A 24516-nucleotide genomic window follows, 5' to 3' on the forward strand; every position below is an offset into this window, starting at 1 on the left:
AAAGCCACAAATGCGACTTGGCTCTTAAACTTGTTGGCCAAGTTCTTGGACACACACAGCCACACACACACACACGCACACATACGGGTGCTCAGCAAAGATGCCCCAAAAGAAATTAAATTATTTGTTAGCAGCAAAACGTGTGGCAGCAAGCGACGACCAAAGGGATCCGTGAAGGGCATCTAGAGAAACGAGCATGACAACAAGGACACACAGATTATAGTACATACACACACACACACATGTGTATATATATCACATATAATATATATATTTATATACATATATATATACATATAAACACGTGCATCTGTATAGATGGGGGCAACAAGTGAAAATCCATTTGTTAGAGGAAATCGTGCAAAAAGCTTAAATACAAAGCTTAAACATAAGTAGCAACAAGCAACACACCCACACACACACACACACACACACACACGCACACTCGCACACTCAGCTGACCCGGCTGCCAACCACACACACAGCACACAACGCACACACACACGCGCACACATGCTCGCACATTTGGTTATGCATATGTGGAGCAGGGACTTAGGCTGGGGCCAAAGCCTAAATGAAGCTGCCTTCGCTTGCCTTTTTTGTTGTTGTTGTTGTTTTTGCCTTCACGTCTTACCTTTTAACGTGTTTTACCGTTCGTTTCTTCTTTATGGCAGCCTTCGCATAAAGTGAGCAGCCACCCCGTGTGTGCACGTGTGTGTCTATGTGCACACGGCTCGTCTCCCTTGGGTAAATTTTCGTATTTAAAATATATGACCAAGAAATGCTTAAAACTTTATTTTTTTAATTTTATATATAAGCAGAAAAAGTGTTTTCAGTTTAGCTCGTCTTAAGCTTAAAACAACAAAAGAAAAACGTTGGAGCTAGCAGCTGGTGTTTCATTGGGGGCTGCCAATGTGCATCAGTATTTAAATGCACGATAATCGTGCGCCGCAAAACTCTTGCTGGGATTGGGCTAAAATCCAAGATGTTGAACAAAATGTATGCATAAAATGCTTCGATATAAGTTTAAATGGTTAAAGTTAGTTTGATAAATCGTGAAAGGCATTACAAATGGAAAATGATAATTTCGGATAATCCCGGATAATTCCGGATAAAATCGGATAAAATCGGATAAATCCGGATATCTTCCGGATATCCCCGTATGCATGTGTAACTTGAGGAAGACTCATATTTTTGCAATTTTGAGCCTTAAAGGCGGACCCACTTTTTGTAAGTAGAGGCGGATAAATGGATAAGGTAGAGTCACGTGTACGAGTCATATTTTAATGCCTGTGCCAATACACTCAAATTATTTGCTGCCTAGTAAAACAAACATTCATATTATGTAAAGAATGGATTAAATATTCGTCACTTTAAGTTTTAGAATTAAGAAGTTTAAAAATTGTAAGCCAGAAGAAAAAGAATTGCCCGGTAACAATTGGCAGGCTTTTTACTGAATGCAAAACAAAGACGAATGTTTTAAAGCTATGCAAATTAAAGCAGCTCAAATCGAATGAGCGTGAATAATGCGTACTTGCGCACAATACGATGACGATAGAAGCCAAACCCACGTTTGCGCTGACAATTCCAATGTAAAAACAGGATGCAGCGTCAAAATTTGGTCAGTTTTGCGGCGCAACTTGACGAGAAAGTTGCTAAGAATTGTGAATAAATAAGCAAATAAGGGATAGATAAGTTGGTAGCAGATGTGAATCGCTGTAAAGTCTTGCATTTGTTACATTGACAGCAGATGACACTGGATAAAAGTGCATACAATTCGATACTTACTTCTATATTAAAAATAACATAAAAAGGATCTGAAATTAGTTTGATTTACAACGAATTAAGCCGGATAAACAAGGATATAAGCATGTATAATTGCGAGTAATGCCATTTTGAATATGAAAAACGCTTGAAAGTGATGCAAAATTGTTTGACAGACAACGGATAAAACTGGATAAAAATGGATACAACCATGTATAAACGTAAAAATAGTTTTTATGGTGATAAAAACGCCGGAAATGGCCTGGAATTGGTTTAATTGGCAACGAGTACAACTGGATAAAAATGGATAAAATTCCAAACTGACATGTATACGCAAAAAATGTGTTTATGATTATTAAAAACATAAAAAGGGTCTGGAATTAGTTTGATTTACAACGGATAAAACTGGATAAAAAAGGATACAAGCATGTATAAGCCCGAGTAATATGACTATGGATAAGTCAGATAACATTTCGATAAATATGTATAAGTGCGGATAAGTGCGGATAAGTGCGGATAAGCACGGATTGGAGGCAATAAGCACGGATAATGTGTTTTTAATGACAGTAAAACTTACATTTATGGTTTTGCAACAAAAAAGACCTTAGGGATAAGAGCGGATAAATAAAATAAAATAAAATAGGGTAAATGGATAACACCTATATAGAGGCTAAAAACTTAAAAGATGATAAGGAGCTGAGCCCAATTTTCAAATTGGATAATGTACATCAAAACAGATGATAAAAAACAGAAATTAAAATAATAACCATTGATTAAGGCCGTTTAAACGTTATATGATTAAGATAAAGAAGGCAACGAGTGCATGACTGATAAGAAACGCCAACAGACACCCATTCAGACCTTGATAAGGGAAAGTATTTGTGACCGTAATGATCGTAAATCGCACATTATATCGGATGATTGCCGGTGGCCGTTTGGCTATCAAAAAACGTGTGCATAACAATTGAAATCGTTTCTAAAATATATTGTTTGGGTCTGTTGTCCAATGTACAAGCCGCAAATACGCTGAGTTATCAATTCAGGCATTCGGCATAGGCATGAAACTCGGATATATAACTCAAAGTCCCCCCCAAAATAAATATCATCGACTGATTTTTCATAAAGTGTCTAGTAATTGTGAATAATCTGGCCAATTGAAGACACTGCACACTGGTATAACATTGAGTTTTACCTGCGAAATGGCTTGGCCGTATAATTGTGTATCTGTCATTGGTCGAAGTGTGCGAAAAAATCATTATCATTATTTTGGGATTGTCAGCTTAATCTGGGATTATGTTCATCTATATATTCTTGGTCATAATGTTTAACTTTAACTCTTTAAATAACTGTTAAATTTAAAAAAAGGAAACATTCGAACTTTCAAGAAAGGTTCGCTTAAGGTTTGCTTAATTAGTTCCTGAGCCGTTCGTGCCTTGGAACCTTGCGGATAAACGGGCTCAAACCCTGTTTTTTTTTTCTTTTGCACACGTTTGTGAACCACTGTGCGGGGGTCAGCGATCAGTTTGAAAAACCCCGTAAACATTGTCGTCGCGCGCGCAAAAAGAAAATATTTACGAGCGTCTTATGACCGACTAGTAGATACCCTGAAGAAAACTGGGCGGCGCTTCTGCTTCTGCCCCTCTGCCCTATAGCAAGCTTGGACAACGCATTCTCGATTAACTCCGGTGGCAAGAGTGCGATTCATACGAGACTTTCAGGTATCAAATATGGCATACAAAAGTGTGGACATATCAAGGTGCAAGGCTCTATCTTTAATAGTTTTGTTTTTTGCAATTTTAGGAAGAATGCGTGAAGGTATCAAAAAAGTGAGTTATATATTGTTATCTGTATATATCATATATGAAAATCTATATCTATAATCTTCGAGTTATGCTTGAGATATGCCAATTATCAAAATCGATATTTATCAAGTTTATGGCAAGAGAAACGTGTAGGTACTTAACATTTGTGCTCTTAGCTGGGTTCGTCAGCCCGATCGAGCATAAAGCTATATATATCCGCCTGTCTGTTACCCACATAATGCTCTATGTCTTCCATGGTCAATGGCTGCAGGGTATAAAACCGAGCGCTGATTAGATTAATGATTTTGTATTTTGGGTATGGCTACTGCCGGCATTATAAAAGCCGCGCCGAAACGCTGCCCGTGCCGCAGTTGAAGATTGGCGCGGCGCAAGGCAGCAACATAGACAGGGACAGCTAATCGAAAAGATGGCCAACAATGTTGCAGGTGTTAACAGTACGCGGCGGCAGCAGTTGCCCGCGCTGCAGCTGCTGCCGCTGCCGCTGCTGCCGCTGCTGCTGCTGTTGGCCGGCATTGGGATGAGTCAGCAGGTGGGCTTGTGGCGGCAAGTCTTTGGCCGTGATACAATCGAATCGCTAATCGTGTTCTCATTTGCAGAAGAACCTGTCGGAGCCGAACGAAGGGGCTTTCTATACGGCCGGCGTTGTGGAGTTCCGTCAGGCCATTGGCCAGGATGCCAATGAAAATTTGGCAGATAACTTGGCCGGCTATTTGGAGCTGATCGAATCAGCCGAGGCCAGAACTGCGGATATAATTGTCTTTCCGGAACTAACATTGAATGGCATGGATACGCTCAGCTTTCTGCCAAAGCCCGAGCAGGCGCTATCGCCATGTGTCGACGATCCCGCTGCCAGTTACTATGCCCCGTTTCTGGTCAGCATCTCGTGCGCTGCCCGCAAGGCCAGCAAGTACATTGTCATCAATATCTGTGAGCGGCAATTGTGCTCCGCCACTCCGGAGGATACCCGTCCGTGCGCCCCAACTGGCTACAATGTCTTCAATACGAACGTGGTCTTCAATCGCAAGGGCACCATTGTCTCCAGATACCGTAAGATTCATCTGTATGGCGAGCCGAGGAACAGCACCTTTGTGCCGGAGCCGATGAGCTTCGACACGGACTTCGGTGTGACATTTGGCCATTTCATTTGCTTTGACATCTTGTTCTATGATCCCGCCCATGAGATGCTATTGGAACAAGGCGTTCGCGACTTTATTTATCCGACCATGTGGTTCTCCCAGCTGCCTTTTCTCACAGGTGAGTCCTTGGCTTGAATCCAATGTGCTTAAAGTTAATTGAACGTATTCAGACTTTAGGCGCGTGAACCGGTTTGAAAGAGCTTTGAACGTGGTTTCCAGTGTTGGTAAAGTGGCTTAAAAGTATTGATATAAATACTGGAAACTAAATGAGCTGCCTACTTGGGATATGAACAAGATCTTTTATGCTGAACCGGTTCAAAGGGAATTTACTTTTGGGTTTTCCAATAGTTTAGCTCGAAATAATTCAATCTTGCAGTCAGCTTCAAGCTACAGGAGAACTTGTTACTACTGTTACTACCGGCTCAGAGCAGAGACAAAACTGGTTCAAACCAGGTTCAAAACTGGTTCAAAACGGGTTCAACTTTACACTTTACATGATCTAACAGTATGCTCTTAGTCTCTTTCTTTCTCACTCTTCGCTCACTCAGTCACTCTTTTTCGGAATCTCTTTCTTTCTATCTCAATATCTATCTTTATTTCTATCGCAATTTCTATCCCTATTACTATCTCTATTTCTATTCCTATCTCTATTTCTATTTCTATTTCTATTTGTATTACTATCTCCATCTCTATTTCTATCTCTATCTATATTTCTATCCGAATTGCTATCTCTTTTTCTATCTCTATCTGCATCTCTATCTCAATTTTTATCGTTATTTGTTTTTTTATCTCAATTATTATTTCAATCTTTATATCGATCGCTATCTACATTTCTATCGGGTTTTCTCTCGCATCCTATCTCGTTCTTATACTCGTTCTCTTAATCACACAGCCGCCCAAGTGCAGCTGGGCTGGGCCTATAGCAACGATGTCAACCTATTGGCAGCGGGCGCTAGTCATCCGGAATTCGGCAGCACCGGAACTGGCATCTATAATGGACGCGCCGGCACCATCACCGGCGTGATGAAGTGGGGCGAAGGCGAGCGTCGCATCTATGTGGCCAAGGTGCCCAAATACCAGATGGCAAAGAATATAAAGGCGCAGCGTCCGCAACGTTCCTTGAAGGCGCCATTGGAGCAGAAGATGCGTCACGGACGCAATTCAGGAATTCAAATGAAACGGGACTACCTGGAGCAATACGAGAGCATCTGGTTGGAGCAGCTGTATCAACAGTCTGAGGGCAATCTGAATCAGAAGGTCTGCCATGGCATGTTGTGCTGCAATTTCGAGCTGCAGTGGAGCCAACTGCCAGAGGGCACAGCCGACAACAATTTTTACGGCTTTCGGCTGGGCGCCTACGATGGCTGGCGCAATGAGCAGCAGGTGGATGCCAACTATGTGCGCAACTGCGCCATCTTTGCCTGCAGTGGACCCGACATTGAGGACTGCGGCCAGGTGCTGGACACGCAGCAATCGCGTGTCAACTTTAGACGCCTGATCATCGAAGCCAAGTATCCGAGATCGCGCGAGTTCCTTTTGATGCCGAACAGTGTCCTCGACAGCTTTATGCCCCTGGAGCCGCCGCAGTTCAAGTGGTCAATGGTGGAGCGGGTCGTAAGGTGAGTATAGATAGCAAGTGTTACATTCGTGCTTCTAGCCTATAGATCCTATGAAAGAAATCCCACATTTGGAGTCTGAATTCCAACATATGAAATCCTTATATATATTCTACATTCCAAGTCCAGCTCGCACGTATACTTTCCTTAAATGCAATTGTTAGGTTGAATTCCTTCAATTGACATCCTACTTTTCCAATCCTACATTTCGAACCCACTTGGAATTCCAACATTTCAAATCCAACGTCTGAATTTGAACACGCTTCGAATCCTAAGTGAATGCCTTTCCTTGGAATCCTACGTCGGAATCCTCCACTTTTCAGCCATTACGTCTGCGCTACTATATTATGAATCCTACAAATGGAGTCCAACGTCCTTATACCTACTTATAAGATCCTACACCTAAATTGTGCCCTATTTGGAATCCGACATCAAAATTCCAACAATTGGAATCTTCCCTACTTTGGAATCCTAAGTTGAAGGCAATCCACTTTCCAGTCAAACTTCTATATTCTGATCTACCTTTCTTTAGAATATTACGTTGAAAACTCTCCGTTTTAGAATCCTACGTCCCACTCAATTGAAATCCTATGCTTAGATATCTCCTGCTTTGAAAGCCTTTATCTGAATTCCTTTATCTGGGATCCTACGTTCTTTCAGCAATCAGATTAGTGTGCGTTTCGGCCTAACTGAATCCGTGCAGCTTTCCAATCTGCTGACCTTTGCCATCTATGGGAATTACTATGATGATATTTGCACCTTTGGCAAGGGCACTCCGGAAGAGGATCGCGAATGTGGCTATTTGGCCACTGGTGATGGTGTCGCAGCTTTGCGCTCAGTTGGATTTAAGTGGTACGTGCTCCTGGCCTTGGGAATGGTTTTCAACCTAAGCAGCTAAGCAGTCCATTCTAATTTTCATTGAACCATGGAATATCGTTGAAGGGAAGAAGTTTATGCCATGGACGAAACTATATTGAAACTTTGAAAAGTATATATTATCTTGGTGTATCGATTGGACCGTGGCTAAAATTGCCCAGAGTCTTACTTAGGAAATTAAGGCAGATAAAAATATCAAAAAAAAAAAAAAAAAAAAAAAAAAATACTCAATCCAGGCGGAGAAGAGTTTGGATCTTCAATAGGTCCTTATTGATGTGCGCGTTGCTTAAAAATATATTGCTTGCTAGAACAACATAAATTACTCAAAATATCATATTATCCAAAATATTAGGTTCAACTATGATTGATCCATATAACATATACTCTATATATATATATATATTTGTGTCTATACTTATTGGCTTATCAACTGGCTTCAAGAAAGCTAAGTTTTATGCAAATTTGGAACGTTTAGTGTGAAAAACATTGTAGACAACTTTTTTGTGAAATTTCTCTGTCTTCGAACCGATTTCAATAAATTGCGACCCGACTCACGGAATCAATTTGAATATTATGTTGGGGTAATACCAACAAATCATTTTACAGACAACTTTTCGTTTTGATTAACTGAATCATCACCGAATCAATCACTAACTGAATGATTGACCTACTGAACAACTGAATGATTGATTGTCTGAGTGATTGACTAGGTAAATAGATGACTGACGGATTGACGGATTGAGAAACTAAGTAACTGACTAGATGATTATCTGACTCACTGATTGATTGATTGAATGATGGTATACAAGATCAATTAAGAGACCAATTGGAAAAATGATTGATTGAGTGACTGACTAAATAATTTAATGATTGACTGACTAATTGAATGCATGATTGAGTGATTAACTCATTGAATAAACTGATTGAATGACTGACTGATTGAATGACTGAGTGACCCACAGATGTTCAATTAGTTAGTTATTCCGAAGTATAGCTGGTAGCTAGTCCAGTCAGTTGAATGGTTGATTGACTGACTAACTGATTGAATGATTGATTGTGTAACTTATTTAATGATTGACTGACCTGTCAGCTATCTGACTGACTAACTGACTAAGTGATTGACTAGCTGAGTGTCTGATTGATTGATTGATTGACTTTCAGGCTGGCTGATTTACTGTGTGTATGATGGACTGATTGATGATTAATACAGAGTTCATGCCGTAAGAGCTTAGAGGATATGGTTTTAAATCGTCCATCAATTGTGAAAATGTATTTTCGAATTTAAATAGTTCTACATTGCAGAATGAAAGAATAAGTATGAGTATAAAAAATATGCCTAAAAGTATGCAGTCTCCGATTGATGCAGAGTTGCTTTGTAAAGCGAAATCAAGAGATGATAAGAAAAGACGACGGCTGAGAGATATGAGAGATTAGATAGAAATATTAACAGAGACAGAGAGAGGGTGAGAGTGTGAGAGAGGGAGACAGTGGGAGAGTGTTGTGTGGCAGGGAGGCAGAGTGAAGACCTGATCGCGCAGTTTGACGGAAACATCATGTGTGGCAAGTTGTGGTCGCACCTCCATTTGCTGTGCCTCGCGCTGGCCAGCTGTGGGGCAGCCAGCGACGAGTATTACACGGCGGGCGTGGCGGAATTTCGCCCGGCGCTGACCGGTGGCAGCTCGGAGCAGCTGCTGCAGGAGAATCTGTCCGCCTATCTGGAGCTTATTGAGGCGGCCAATGGCACAGCCGATATACTCGTCTTTCCCGAGGGCACACTGAACAGCCAGCTGCAGTTGACGGCGGTGCCAGCGCCCTCGCGTCGCACCCTGTGCCACATAACGACCGGATATGAGTTGCATGATTTCCTGCGGCAACTGGCCTGTGCCGCTTTGGTCGCCCAAAGCTATCTGGTGGTCAATGTCAAGGAGCGGGAGAACTGTGCGCCGGACAACGATTGCCCCGCGCGCGGCTATCGTTTGTACAACACGAATGTGGTGCTGGATCGCGGTGGGGCGGTGGTGTCGCGTTATCGCAAATGGAATTTGTATCTGGAGCCGCAGCTGAATCGCACCCGGGCGCCCGAATACGCCATCTTCAAGACGGACTTCAATGTGACCTTCGGCCAGTTCATATGCTTCGATATGCTCTTCTATACGCCCGCCCAGGAGCTGGTCGAGCGTTACAATCTGCAGCATTTGATTGTCAGCAATATGTTCAAGTCGGAGCTACCTTTTCTAACGGGTGAGTGCATATCAGTAAGCAAAACGAAAACTCAGCTTAGTAGTCGGCTAAGAAATACCCTGTATTTAGATATAAAGTCTCTTAAACAATACTCTGTCATATTGCATTCTAGTCAATTCTATTTTATAACACATTTTTATAATTATCTATCTGTTCTTAACATCAAAGAGTTAACACGCTTCAAAATATGTTCCCTAAAATTTTAGAAATTTTTTCGAAATTTCCAAAAATGTTCTCGTTTATAAACCAATATTTCTCATATTTAAAAAAAGATCTAGCTAAAAACATAACTACTTAGAAAATATTTTCTGAAATGAAAAACATTTTGCTATTTACTATCGTACACATGCTACCCTATTGTGCACATCCCTATAGGTACAGGGTATCAATTACACTGAATTGCGTCTAGACGTTTGCACTTTATAAACATGGTCTTCGATAACAGAAAAACTAACTCGTTTAGGATTATTCCACTATAAACTGTTTATATCTTTGCCCACTTCCCGGTTTTCACACTTAACTTTTGTGATCTTAACTGAATAATATAAAGTTTAGTATACCCCTTATAAACAATAATACTCAAGAGAGCAGTATTTTTTTGCGACTCGCTTGTGAACTATTCACAAATATGTATAACAGTTGCTAAATAGTTAATTTACTAAAATGACATATAATTTTATTTAATAACATTTAATATTGTATGTCAAATGTCAAACATTAAATTAAATGTTGCTAATATAGTATATATTACTAATATTCATATATTAAAATTAATTAGTAACTATTCACTTGAAATAGAAAATTCGTAAAACTATTTAAGGAAGATTTTACATTTAACATTTCTACATTTCGTATTGATTATTTAGAGAACTATTCTAAAATTTATTAATTGAAAAAAATACTAAAAACACCAAAATTTGCAGTATTTTAAGAATACTAACATAATCATTTTTCTAACAATATTTTATTAAAACTGATGTATTTGTTTAATTGTATGTTTGCCTGTGTATTTAACAGCTGGAACAAAATACTTAAAAAATACTGTTTCTGGTATTTTCAATACACATACATTTATATTCAGAATGATTGTCAATATATGAATTTGCAGTAATTTACAGTATTTTTGTTTAATAAAAACTTTATTTCTAACATGGTAGAATCACGAACAATACTAACAACGCATTGTTTTTGCAGTATTTTTGCAGTATATAACGTAACGAGAGGAATTCATTGCTGTTATATAAGTTGAGTAAAAAATACTAAGCGTATTTTGTTATGCACACGCATTATTAGTAATTTGATCCTCTTTGTGATTATGTAACTTGTATCTTATAAGTTTCTTATTAGTTTCTTCTTCTTAAGTTCCCTTTTTAGTTTCTTTTTCATTGCAACTTAATTTTTACTTGCTTGTGACCTTGTAACCCTTGTAACCTGCTGCTAACATCTTTAAAGGTTTTTTGTATCTTCCCTGTAACGTTATTGTAACTTGCTTGTAAGTACTAACATCTTTTAAGATTAATTCTATCTGCCTTGTAAGTACTTTGCGACAACTTATAAGTTGCCTGTAAGTTATTTGTAACGTGATTGTAACTTGTTTGTAAGTGCCTTACATCTTCCTTGTAACTTCCTTGTGGCTTCTTTTAAGATATATTCTATCTGCTTTTTTAAATTTCTGTTATCTTAATTGTAAGTTTATAAGTTATTTTATCTTCCTTTTAAGTTCCTTTTAAATTTCTTGCAAATCATTTGCTGTCTTTCTTTTAACTTCCGTATATCTTGCTTGTAAGTTCCTTATAACCCCATCAACTGCGAATCAGAACTAATATACAATTTCTCTCTTCTCACTTGCAGCCAGCCAGTTCCAGCAGGGCTGGGCCTGGGCGAACAATGTGAATCTGTTGGCAGCCGGCGCCAGTCTGCCCCACGGCGGCATCAGCGGCAGCGGCATCTATGCGGGTCGTCGCGGCGCTCTCGTCCGGCGCATGGTGGGCGACACAGCCACCGGCGAGCGTCAGCTATTGCTGGCCCGCGTGCCACGTTGGCCGCGGCTAGAGAGCAGCGCCTTGGAGCTGGACGCGGAGCGCGTGGGTCCGGCGCAGCTGCAGCTGGCGATGCTGCAGCAGCCGCAGCTGGAGGAGTTCAACAGCTGGCAGGTGCCGCTGCTCAATGGCAGTCTGCAGCAGCAGCGCCTCTGCCAGGCGGACCTCTGCTGCGACTTCGAGCTGCAAATGGAGCTGGAGGCAGCGGCCCGGACCACGTACAACTATCGCCTGGGCGTCTTTGTCGGCCAGCGCCGTTACGAGGAGGAGGAGTACACGGTGGTCCGGCTGTGCGGCCTCTTTGCCTGCCGCAACGACAGCGTTCTCAGCTGCGGCCTGCTGGCCGAGCAGCCGGCGGAGCCAAGCCCAGAGCCTCGAGCAGCTGTGCTCTTCAGGCGGCTGCGTGTCGCCGGCGAGTTCGTGCAGCGGCCGCGACGCCTGCTCATGCCCAGCACGCTGAGCGGGGCGCTGTACGCCCTGCAGGCCACCGAAATCGACTGGTCCGTGCGGCCCGATGCTGAGGGGGCGTGGCGCGGCGAGCGTGCAACCCAGGTGCAGCTGGTGCTGAGAAAGTCGCACTCGCAGCTGTTGACCTTTGCCATCTATGGCAACTACTTTGATGAGTATGCTGCGGATGGGCAGGGCGGGGGCGGGGGCGGGTGCAGGGTAGCCTCTCAGCTGGCCGGAGGCGTTTGGGGCATGGCTGTCGGTTGGCTGCTGTCTTATCATGCGGCTAACCGCTAAGCAAACACTTTGTTGATTAGTTCATATCATGCACAGGCACAGGCGACAAATGTGTCACATTCGCATAGGCAACGGTGTATTGAATCTTTTATTTAACATTTTTCTTAATACTGTTTCTCGAGCTCGACTTAAAAAAAAATGAAAAGAAAAGTCGGCTTCGATGACTTCTAGACCATAATTGGTATGATATCACTTTCAGGCTTGGATTAAAGGCGAGTATTTAGCTTTTACTTATAGTCGGTGCACATTTTAACCTACATTATGATTTTTTTCAGATCTACGGGGTTTTTCTCAGTCTGAAAGGTTTTGCATTTTTCTGATTATTTGATAACACTTTTTGGTATTTTAGACCTTTAGCTCTACTTATTAAATTTACTTTTATTTCTATTTTGTATTTTTTTTATTTTTAAAAACTTTCCCAAAAAAAGTATTTTTTTATATATTTAATTAAAGAAATCTGTTTACTTTTCTGTGAAGCTTTCAAATGTTGTCGTTTAATTGGAAAAGCAATTTGAGCGCAGATTCTGAAAGCGGAAAAGAACATTTCTTAGTTGATTTAGTGCAGCTTTTGTCAGTTTTATTTCGCTGCAATTTTTTGTTGATTGTTTTTGAAGAACTTGCCACTGACAATAAAGTGCAGCAGTTTCTCTTGTTGCGCTTGTTTCCCTGCTTCTGACAAAGTGCAATTTTCGCTTAAGTAAACAAAGGATGCGCACAAATTCAAATATCAAAAGGAATTCCCGTTGATTGTGCTCTGTTTGAAATATTTTTTCATTTTTATGCGCTTTGCTTCAAAAAAGACATGAAAAGCATGTGATAAAGTTTGTGGATATTGCAGCTGTTCGTGCTCTGCTTTTACTCGAGAACAAAATTATTTAACAATTATCGTAAGTGTTGTGTAACGTGATTTATGCGAGTCTTAAAAAAAAAAACTTTTGAAAATTGCAGCTGATATTATTTTTTTTAAATTTTCTTTTTTACAAAGTAAATATTTAAAATATTTCTGATCAAATTCTTGGGCAGGCAAGTGCTCATATGAAAATAGTGTTGTTAAACGTGATTTTTGCAAGTGATTAAAAGTGAAAACGCGTGAAACTCTTGTGCAAATCCCTATTGCAATTAAATTTTTTTTTAAATTTTTTTTACAATATAAATATGTCGAAAATTGTCATATGATCATATGCAAATAGTGTTGTTAAACGTAATTATTAGGAATATGTCGCGCTGTGATTTTACGAATAGCGCATGAAAAATATGTGACAAAGCTTGTGAAAAGTGGCAAATATTCATTTTTTTGAAATTTTTTTTTACAAAATAAAATAACATAAAATTCGCAATTGAAACTCAGGCAATTGAAACTTAAAGAAGATTTATGCGAGTAATCAAAGTGAAAAACATGAGACAAAACTTGTGCTTTGCTGCAACTTTCAGCTGCAGTTGTGAATTTTTTTTTCATTTTTTTTTTTAAATAAAAGCAGTAGAAGATCTCTATTAAATTTATTCAAGATAGCGTGCATATCCACAATAGTGCTGTTAAACGTGATTTATGCGAGTGCTCAAAAATGCTGCAGTGTGATTTTTGTATCAATTTTTTTTTTTAATTTTTTTTCAAATTCATTTTTCTTTTTTACAAAGTATTTACATTAGAAAATATCAATTAAATATGTTATAATGCGCATATGTTCATATGCAAATAGTGTTGTTAAACGCCTGCTTAAAAATGTTCGCAATGTGCTTTCCGTTAATTTTTGTCGCCTGGCAGCTCAATAAAATCCGACACGCAGCGATGCCAGCTGCGATGTGTGTGTGTGTGTGTGTGTGTGTGTGAGTGCGCGCATGTAAAGATGCGGCCGTCGTCTGCAGTTGTTGTTGTTGCTGCTGCTGCCACTAAACTTGCAGCGAATTGTAATTAAGTGACATACGCACACACACACACACAGACAGACACACACACGCACACTTGACAACACTCTCAGCCACATTTGCCCATTTGCTTAGCCGAAAATTGATGGTAAATGTATGCAGGCAGAAATGGGCAACAGAAACAAAAACATCAAGAACGGTGTCAAGTTCAAATCGTAAAGGTGTGATTAACAAAAATTAGTTGCTGCTTAGCGAACGCACGCACATGCACGCGCACACACGCTTACGCATGCTAGAGCAACAGTGCGAATAACGGCTGGAAGGCGCGCACACACACGCACACATATATACATATAGAACATTTGGGCAGCGCAGCGTCGCTAGCATGTGTAATACAGGCGCGCAACACATGAAGCGAACGGCGCAGCTGACGTCGCTGCCAAAAAAGTTTCATTCATTTCAACTGTTGCTCCCCACTTGTTAGCACATGAGACTGGAAAGTGCCGCACGAGTGGCGACGCGTCGGCCGATTGACAGAACGTTTCCAAGCATTGGAGAGCGTCCACCTGAAGTAGAAGGTCGTGCTATGCGTGCTGTGTAGACTTTTTAGGCGCCATATACGTATTTACATACGTGTGTGTGCGTTGTGTAGACTGCGTTATATTTGCATTAAATTATTCAGAGGCAAAATATTTTATGAAGCGCAGACAGCAGCAGACCAAAAGCTGCTGCGCTTTTGCCAGCTAAAATGCAATTAAAAAGCGCAGCAGCAGCAGCAGCGGCAACAGTAACGGTAACGGTAACGGCAACGGCAACGACAGCCGCAGCCGCAGCGACGCACACGACATGCTCAGCATTTGTACTTCGGCTGGCGTTCGCTAACGCTGCCGCTGCCGCTGCCACTGCCGGCGTCGCTGGCGACGCCAACGCGTTGCGTGGCGGACAACATCGCACACTGCGACAGCTTTCGGCGCGCGTTTAACATCCAGTAGGCGTTCAGCCTCCGAGCGGATAACATTGCGTTGTTGTAGTTCTTGGAGTCAGCCAATCAAATCGCTCAATACTCAAACAAACAGAAAGCACCGTTCGATTGCGATTGCGTTTGCGATTGCGATTCTGATTTTGAGTTCGATTTCGAGTTCGTTTCTTGAGTCGTGCATGTGACAGTTGGATTATCATTGAGTTTGAGTGTGTGCGAGCGAGAGGACACGCTGCTAATAAAATCGCTTGCTTCGCAAAATTGTGTTCAAAATTTTCGAAAGGCGCGCGCAAAAATTTTGCCACTTAAAAAAAAAAACTCTGAAAGCAAAATTCTTTGCACACCTTTTTTTTTATTCTTTTTTTTTTTTTTTTTTGTTGGTGCTCAAAGTAAATGAGGAAAATTCTAAAAAAATAAGAAGAAAGAAAAAATACTAAAAGTTGAAAAACACAACAAACGCGTTTTGTTGTATTCCATTTATTTATTTTTTTGGCTGTTGACAAAAAGTGTGCGAAAGAGATAGACACAAAGTGCAGCAAAGAAAGCAACGGCAGTTGCTGCGGCGAAGAACCGCGTAAAGAAAGCCAAAGGTAAATCCAAATCTTTAACTCAATTCTTTCACTTTCAATATTTTCAGCTGCAGCATTTTTGAGTTTTTTGTTTAAAATAACGGAGTGTGTGGCCAGTTGAAGTTGTGTGTGTTTTTCTTCTTCTTGCGCTTTAAAGGTTTCCCAAAGTTGAAGGTCAGTGTTGTAAAATGTGCGTGTGTGTGCGTGTGTGTGTGTGTGCAGTGTGTACAAATGCAGAAGAGCTCAAAAATTGATGACATAAACGTATTTATTATTTAAACGCTTTTTTTTTAGGGCTAACAAAAATACTGTAAAAATACTAAAATAAATAATACAAATAATACTGCAAGCCGAGCGTAGATTGTGTAAATTTGTGCAATTTTGAGCGTGTTCTGATTTTCTATCACAAGTTTCTACAAAATGGAACTGATTTGTTTTCGGTTCTGACCTTGAACTAGAATTTGTAAACTTCTTTTTTCTAAAACTGTTTTCAGGTTATGTGTTTTTCCAATCGATGAGCTTGTTTTTGAGTAAATATCTTGACTTCTCTTTTGTGCAAGTCTTAAATAGTTGAAATTGAAGCCAAGAAATAACTGAAGTGTGCGTTTTTTTGTATGTGTTTCTTAAGCTTCGCAGTTCTAGAAACTTCCACTCGAATAGAGCTCGTAATATCCGACGGAAGAAGTATTTATGCTGACATTTTTTGAAAGTGTTTTCAAGTGAACAAGAAATTGAAATAGTTGAATTATTTGTATATTTTGCAAAGTTTTAGACAAGTTTTGCAAGTACGTGGATTCGAACCAGTAACCCGCCTGCGGAGCTAGGCTAGTTTGAAAATTTTGTATAAAGATTTTCGATTTTCGAATAAATAGGCATTTCACAAAAGAAATTTCGAGGTTCCATGCTGGCACAAAGTTTAGTTTGGCTTTCTTTCTATTCTGATGTTTTATGGAAATTGGTAAGGAAGAAGAAGAGCTACGAAGACTTAAATTGACTCAAAAATAGATATGTTTATGGGAATTTCCAAAGATCAGGAAATTTCGAACATAAAAGAAATTTAAATGAGCTGCCTTTGAATCTTTTATATTCATTTCAATTGTATTTCTTTAGTTTTTTCTTAAAATAATTTTTAAAAAATACGCTTGCTTAGCATATTTAACAATTCTTTATTTGTTTCTCATATATTTTTATACCCTGTACCCATTAAAAATGGGTATAAGGGTATATTGTATTTGTGCGAAAGCCAAATGTATGTAACAGGCAGAAGGAAGCATCTCCGACCCCATAAAGTATATATATTCTTGATCAGCATCAATAGCCGAGTCGATCTAGCCATGTCCGTCCGTCTGTCAGTCCGTCCGTCCGTCCGTCCGTCCGTCCGTATGTATGAACGCAAGGATCTCAGAACCTATAAGAGCTAGAGACTTGAAATTTTAGATGTAGGTGGTTCTAGTGCCTGCGCAGATCGAGTTTGTTTCCGATAATCGATAACTTGCTCCGTTTCCAAGCAATCGATAAAAATCGATATCGATATCCTGTTTTTTGGGCAATTTTGGTAAATAATAAGAGCTAGAGTCACCAAACTTGACATATAGCTTCTAAAATAGAATATATATATGCATTTGATGTTGCAAGAAGAGGGTTCAGGGTATCTCCTAAGCGGGAGCTCCCGACTAGAACCTCTTACTTGTTCTTATTAGTTTTACTGCTCCCTTTCCTCGGCTCATCGTGCCAATTGGATTTTTATTGCTGTTAACTGAATCATAAAACTCTGCATTTTCCGCTTAATGTATTTTCATTTTACATTTCGTCTCAACTTTTGTGTGTTTTGTTCTTAGTTTTGCCTGTGTTTTTTTTCGTGTTTCTTGTGTGTTAACCTTTATTTTGGGGCACTTCCGGTTTGCCGTGCTCAGTTCGTTCAGGCTGCAGACCTTAAAGATTTCCGGCCCGGAGACAGCTGCTCGCTGGCGCCATCTGTTGCTGGGTTGCGCTTCGCTTCGTTTCATTTCATTTCTTGCTTTGCTTATTTTACGTTTCTTTATTTGTTTCTCTCTTCTCCGCTTCTCGTTGCGTTTCGCTACGTTACGTTTCTTTCGCATTTACTGGCCGCAATTGATTTGCACAGCCTGCGCTCAATCTTTCAATAATTTATGTACATTACGCTGTATCAAATCAATTTTGGCAAACTGTGCGTATGATTAATATTTGAAAATATGTGAGTAAGAAAAGAAAAAGCATATTAAAATGAAAACAAGTGTGCATGCAGGCAGGCAGGCAGGCAGGCATGCCCGACTATGCGTTACTCACCAAAACAGTGTTGGAAAAGCCTAGATGAGTTGTTGTAAATGAGACAGGTCGGTGATACTCTGATAAGCTGTGTTGTTAAAGTCTATAAGAGTTGTGATTGGGCTGGTCGATTCTCTGCAGAATAGTGTTGAAAAAGCTTACAAGAGCTGTAACTGAGCGATTGGTAAGTCGGTGTTACTCTGTAAAACAGTGTTGAAAAAGCCTGGAAAAGATCTAAATTATGCACTAAGAAGTGGTTGTGTTTCAGACGAGATAAAAGTCAAGCGCTACGAGGTGGGCACTTCTCTCTAAAGTTCTCAGTGTTGGACAAGTTTAGAATATATACAAATTAGGTTGACAACAATGTTGGAAAAGCATAATTGATATACTAATCGGGCAAATGCTAAGACAGACTTTGCATCTGAAACTGTAGAAGTTGTTGTTGTAGTTGGAAAAGTTTTGCAACTCTGGCTCTAAAACTGTGAATATCACACAAAATGATCCTAAAACTGTGCGTAATATAGCTTTGACCTAGATATGGCACAGAATTGAAGGGCAAATTTGGTTGTTGCCCAACTTAATTGCATATACCTGGTTTGATAATTGATCAAAAAGTTACAGGGTATAATGAGAGCAAAACTCGTGGAAAACTTATCAAAAAGTCGAACAACGCTCGCTGGCAACGCGGTGCGGCGCATTGTTTTTGCCTTAATTATTGGCCAAACGGCATTAAATTTTCAAGTATTTACTAAAGCTAAACAAAACACAAACAACAACAACAACAACGAGAACAACAACAACAACAACGGCGAGAACAACAATAACAAAAATATAAAGAAAATTCTTTTGTTCGATATTTGCGATAATTCACTAAATAAACTCGAAACGGCAACTGTTCGCGCCCGTTTTCCCCTGTTTTCCCCCCGCCCACTGCCACGCCCCCGCTAAGATTTTCAGAGACGTGTGTATTTTGACCATGTGCCGAAACAGTTTACAGTCAGCTCCGATCGCCGAATGGGGTTATATAGAGCGGGTCTCCAGCCAGCCAAACATGAGTATAAATATATATATATATATAAATATATACCTCGGCATATATAAATATATACGGCTAGTATGTGTATAAAAGGAACTGGCAATTGCCAAATGCCCGACAATTGCCAGTTCCTTTTATACACATACTAGCCATACACTGCGAGAAAAGATCATAGATCTATAGGTTTGAAATGGACTTTGCCACCAAAACTGGCAAATACTCTGCGTCACACACACACACACACACACACACACACACACACTTCTTCTTGCACCAGGCACAAGCTATAGCATATGCTGTCTTTATTAACTCGGGTGTTTATAGTGCGATCTTTCTGAAAATTTCCACACTCTAAATATGCCATATTATAATGTCTATATGCAAAAGCGCAAGACTTTAACTTAAACAAGTAACTGGATAGATGAACGGTTCGTGATCTGTATAAACGATTCTAGAAGCTATATGTCAAGTCTGGTGACCGTAGCTCTTAAAACCTAAGAGATTTGCTCAAAATACAGAATTTCGATATCGATTCTTATCGATTGCTTTGATAGATCGAGAATATATATACTTTATAGGCTCGCAGTTGCTTCCTTCTGCCTGAAATTTTAGATGTTGATGCTCCTAGTTCCCGCGCAGATCGAGTTTGTTTCCGATAATCGATAACTAACTCCGTTTCCAAGCAATCGATAAAAATCGATATCGATATCCTGTTTTTTGGGCAATTTTGTTAAATAATAAGAGCTAGAGTCAGCAAACTTGACATATAGCTTCATAAATAGAATATATATATATGCATTTGATGTTGGATGAAGAGGGTTCAGGGTATCCGCTAGTCGGGAGCTCCCGACTAGAACCTCTTACTTGTTATCCATTATCATTGGGCTTAGGGTACAAAAGTGGATTTACTTTCCAATTCTTAGGGGAATTGGGCGAGTTATATGAATATATACCTAAAGATATATTATGAAGATGTCATATACATACCTTACATATATTCCTTATGGATACCTGAACAATCCAATGTATGATGCCTTTAATATATTATTAAACTACTTGAAGAACATATATATATATATATATATATAATTTTCAAATCCCACCAAGATTGGGCTATTATTTCGCGAACATATCTGCCCTATATTAGCTAGACAATTTGCACTTGGACACATCCGCTTTTGGCTTGTTTTTAGCCAGAATTTTTGACATTAATTGGCTTTTAATGAGCTTTGGATTTGCTGGGTGCGCCAAATTCCTGGGCTGCCAACCAATATATATATATAGATATATATATGTATATATGTATATATGTATAAGAGCACGATTTGTAGAAACTGAATTGATTGGACAACCGTGCCGCCAGCATATTTACATAAACAATTAACAGATTGTTGTTCTTTTTGTTTGTTTGTTCAAATGAACTTTCAACTTTATCCGGCCCAAGAAGAAAACCGAACAAGAAATTCAAGGGAATGGGAACGGGAGCAGAGGCAAATTGAATTAACGGTAAATGTAATACGCACAGAAGAAAAAACAAAAAAAAAAAATGAAAACAAAGCACAAATGCTAAGAATCGTGTGTGTATCCATTTGTATATAGGCAACCATATATCGTATATAGGCATTGTATATATGTCGATATCTGTCCGCCGGGCAGACAAACAGACAGCGACATGTAAACAGAGTCGAGCCAAAGGTAACAAATGGATTTTCAAATAAATTAACTAGCGGCTAATTGTAAACAGAGCGAGAGAGCGAGAGAGAGTGAGAGAGAGAGTGCATTGCACTGGCTACGTCTGGTTATGCGCGGGTGGTTCAAGCATTTCCGCAGCTCGACTTTTGCATTGGTATTGCGGCAGTTGCATGTGTATTAGTGCACGTAGCGCGCGAAAGCTCTGCGCGCGCTGCTCTTTAACGCAAAGCTCTGCCGCGTGCTTAAGCGCTTACGCGTACGTGTGCCGCGTACGTGTGCCTGAAACTTGCCAACTATGTGAGACTTTGTGAAAAATAACAGACCAAAAACTGCCAGACTGAATATAAAGCTATTAGAGCAAAGAAAATGGATATTACCATGAGGAAAAGCGCGTAAAACAGGTATAAAATAGAATACAACATCTAGATTCTTTTTTTGTTAAACAAAACTTTATAAGCGCGCATTTGGCAAAAGTCAAATTGAGTACGTGTTTTTAATTAAGTGTGTTTCGTTTGGGTTCGGATAAGTTTCTAACTTAAATCTAGTCGGAATATTGTTTGTATATTTATAAATATAGTTATATAGTTAATCCATCTCTGCCTGACTCAAGTCATGTTCTTCAACTCTGTTAAGTTTTCAAGTGTGAGTCTGAAAGATCTTTGATTCATGAGCTTAATTCTTGGAACTGCCCTCGCGGTGCAAGTGCAGCGGTTTTTGCCAGACTTTTATGTGCTGTGTTTTTGTGGTTTTGCATGCCCTGTTAGCACAATGAATATAGGGTATTACTGCACTTGCAACAATTAGAAGTGAGTGGAAATTGAGAGACAGAGAGAGAGAGAGAGAGAGAGGGAGAGAGAGAGAGAGCGTGATTTATTCGCAAGCCACAATGCTCCACCTATAAGAAAAATTTAAATAAAATATATATAAGAAAACATGAATCCAAAAATAAAGCAATATCTGATGTATCTTACGAAATATACCGAAAAGGGCATTCTATAAATTTTGCAGCGATAAAACCAAGTTGATGTGCGGCAAAAAGGAATTCATGTATTTGGCATGAATATTCAAATAGGGTATCGTTTATTCGGCGCACTGAGGTAATCCATTTCTCGATATCCTTTCGCCTTGGCCTCATACCGATAATTATCGATTTAAAGACTTGCCTTTATTTAAGCATAACTCGAGGATTATACTTTCACTCTTAAGATACCTTCCCCCATCCTCCCTAGAATTGCAATAATTTGTAGGCTAGAACCTTGAGCTTTGGTATGCACAGTTCTTTGTATGCCGTATGCAAGCCCTGAACATTTCATAATGATCGGCGCTTAAGCACCGATGTGAAAAGAAGAAGGAAAGAAAGATAGACAATGAAAGTTGGCGCTAGGGTATCCCCTAGTCGAACACGCTCAGCTTGAACACTGTGCCTAGCTTTTTGTTTTGTTTCTGGAATCAAGGCGATCTCAAGGACGCTGCAACCCCACGAGCATTTCAATTAACGTCCCATGTGGTTCGCCGGGCAATGGAGAAGCTGCGCCAAATGCGGGTCAGGTGGGGCAGCCGTGGATGCTGGATGGGTGGGTGGTGGGTGGGTGGTTAGGGTGGTTGGCGTGAGGCGAGTGCATGAGGTTGCCCGAGAGGCAATTCATTAATTACACAATTAGAACTCGCACTCAATGGCTGGGCGGGGTCTCTAGCCACTAGCAATGCCCATTGGGGCACTGGTCAGAGGTGTGGAAGAGAGGGCGAGTGTGGGCTAGAACGAGAGGGGCAGTGTGGGGGGCTGCAGCTGCTGCAAACCAATTCGCTGAAAAGGTTTTTTTTTCTCTCTCTTTATTTCCTGCTCTGTGTACATATTTTTTTTCCTGCTGGTATTTTATGCGTTATTCTCAATTTTTTTTTTTTGCTTGCCATGCAAAATGCAGCATGTTTACCTTGAAATATGCCATGTCATTTTTGCCCTGACACGCCCCCACGCCACCGGCAGCCCCCATTTCTATTCTATTCCATTCAATTTCTATGCTATTTCCGACTCGTTTACAGTCGAATTGCAGCTCAGAAGCTCAAACTTTACATCAACTTCAACTCCCAACAGAGCAAACGTTTGCTCCCGCTTTTGACGAGTGCTAGATAAAGGGCTAAGGGTGTTTGGGGATCGCCGGACTGCAGTGCGGAGAGGGGGAAGGAGGGGGGGGGCGGGGGTTACGCATGAGGGCAAGAGCTGCAGTGTGCATTGACCCACAATGTGTGGCAATAACAGTTTTTCTTAACATTTCTTACAGATAGTTTGAGTACTTTCGAGTGTCATTCGCCACTCGTTACTCGTTACTCGTGACTCGTTACTCTTGACTCGTTACAACTTTAGCTCGTTCGTTGTGGCATGGGACTCGTGTGTACTTAATCTAGAGTCTGCTTCATCTTATAAGTGCTAACATTTACTTGAAGTCCAATGAAACTTGAAGTTCTCGTTGTGATTTCAGTCTTTGACAGCTTACTCGTTAATTTTAGAAGTTGGCTGCAATGCAAAACTAAAATGTTAGCTTTAATTATTTATAAATATTAATTTAATTAAAGCTAATATTCCTTCGCTTAGTCTTGTCGATTTGATTTACTCGTTACTTTGCTACTCGTTAAAGCTGAACTATTCAAAAAGTAAAAATAGTTCTTGAAGTTAAGTAATAAAAACTGTTGATTTCCTTGAACTCATTAGTTGTCTGCTCATTAGGATGCATTTTTCCACCGAATTTTTGCATCCCTTGCTTGAAACCTGATACCCAGAAGCAGATAATGTTGGCTTACATTATTATTGCCGCGTGCTCTGTGCAATTTTGTTGATTATCTTGAACTCGTTAGTTCGTTACTCATCAAAGTGCATTTTGCAATAGAAATCTAGCACCCCTTGTGCAAGAATCCATTACTTAGAATCACAAATTGTTGGCTCAATTATATCTTATTTTAACCCATGCGCTTTTACGATCTTACTAGCTTTAGTTACGCGTTGCTACGCTCAAATTTTGTTGATTATATTCACATGCTTTAATTTATAGAAGCTTACATTTTGAGCAACAATCGAGTATGCTTACTCTATTTATTCATTTGCTTATGCTGCTGTCTGCTAAGTGTGCTGATTATGCTGCACTCGTTAGTTTGCTACTCGTTCAAATTGGAACTTCCATTTGAATTACTCGCAGCTCTTGTATCTGATACTCTGAGACAGTTGCGGTTGGCTTACATTGAGTTCGTCCGCCATTAAACTTAAGTGTTTACTCGTTAAAGGTACTCGCTGCCAGCCTTACTTGTTGATTGCATTTTGGCAAATAAAATGAATAAAATATATTAAAATAATAAAACTTGGCAGCAGCTTGACCGCTTTTCACCTACGTACTTATTCGCTCAAACTACTCGTCGCCTTGCCAAAAGCCTTGCTTGTAATCTTTTACTCGTTGGCTTGCTACTCATTAGAGCAGAGCTTTTCATTAAACTTGAACCAAAATCTTATGCAGAAAAGCAGTTAATCCTTTTTTACCCATTTACCTGACGTGCCTACTCGCTGAGACGACTCGCCGCCTTGCCAAACGTGTTGTCTGTAATGGCTAAATCTTTTGTTAGCTTCTCACTTGGGTACATAACTGTTTATCGTTTAAACATCATTTCAAATATGAAAGCAACCTGTCCTATTTTAGCGAAGTGCATTTACAAGTTTATGATATGACTCGCTGCTTTGCCTATTAGCTGTTACTGCTCACGAAAGTAGAGACTTCTATTGCACCTGAACCATTACTTGAAACTTGGAAGCAGTTTATCTCATTCGACTGCATTGACTCGTTAAGACTTCTCGTCTCTTTGCAAAATCTA

At 40.0% G+C, this 24516-nt stretch overlaps 2 protein-coding genes across 2 annotated transcripts; both read left to right on the forward strand.

Annotated features, from left to right (window-relative positions):
• Positions 1-3468: 3468 nt before the first annotated feature.
• LOC115767572 (vanin-like protein 2) lies at positions 3469-7730 on the forward strand. The gene is made up of 5 exons (XM_030711858.1): positions 3469-3482; positions 3565-3590; positions 4184-4841; positions 5616-6342; positions 7000-7730. The coding sequence occupies exons 2-5, from the start codon at positions 3570-3572 to the stop codon at positions 7235-7237; spliced, it is 1644 nt and encodes a 547-aa protein (XP_030567718.1). The 5' UTR covers positions 3469-3482; positions 3565-3569; the 3' UTR covers positions 7238-7730.
• A 1038-nt stretch (positions 7731-8768) lies between these two features.
• LOC115767604 (vanin-like protein 3) lies at positions 8769-12584 on the forward strand. The gene is made up of 2 exons (XM_030711899.1): positions 8769-9456; positions 11308-12584. Exons 1-2 carry the CDS (start codon positions 8769-8771, stop codon positions 12237-12239), a joined length of 1620 nt encoding a protein of 539 aa, XP_030567759.1. The 3' UTR covers positions 12240-12584.
• The last annotated feature ends 11932 nt before the right edge of the window (positions 12585-24516 follow it).

This window comes from Drosophila novamexicana, unplaced genomic scaffold (assembly GCF_003285875.2).
Source record: "Drosophila novamexicana strain 15010-1031.04,08,12 unplaced genomic scaffold, DnovRS2.1 tig00001415-arrow-arrow-pilon, whole genome shotgun sequence".
In the NCBI taxonomy this organism is placed as follows: domain Eukaryota; kingdom Metazoa; phylum Arthropoda; class Insecta; order Diptera; family Drosophilidae; genus Drosophila; species Drosophila novamexicana.

Coding starts and splice junctions, on each gene's coding strand:
- LOC115767572 (XM_030711858.1), top strand. CDS start 3,570: ATGCGTGAAGGTATCAAAAAA. Junction 3,591..4,183: donor TGCGTGAAGGTATCAAAAAA/GTGAGTTATATA, acceptor TCTCATTTGCAG/AAGAACCTGTCGGAGCCGAA. Junction 6,343..6,999: donor ATGGTGGAGCGGGTCGTAAG/GTGAGTATAGAT, acceptor ACGTTCTTTCAG/CAATCAGATTAGTGTGCGTT.
- LOC115767604 (XM_030711899.1), top strand. CDS start 8,769: ATGTGTGGCAAGTTGTGGTCGCACCTCCATTTGCTGTGCCTCGCGCTG. Junction 9,457..11,307: donor GGAGCTACCTTTTCTAACGG/GTGAGTGCATAT, acceptor TCTCACTTGCAG/CCAGCCAGTTCCAGCAGGGC.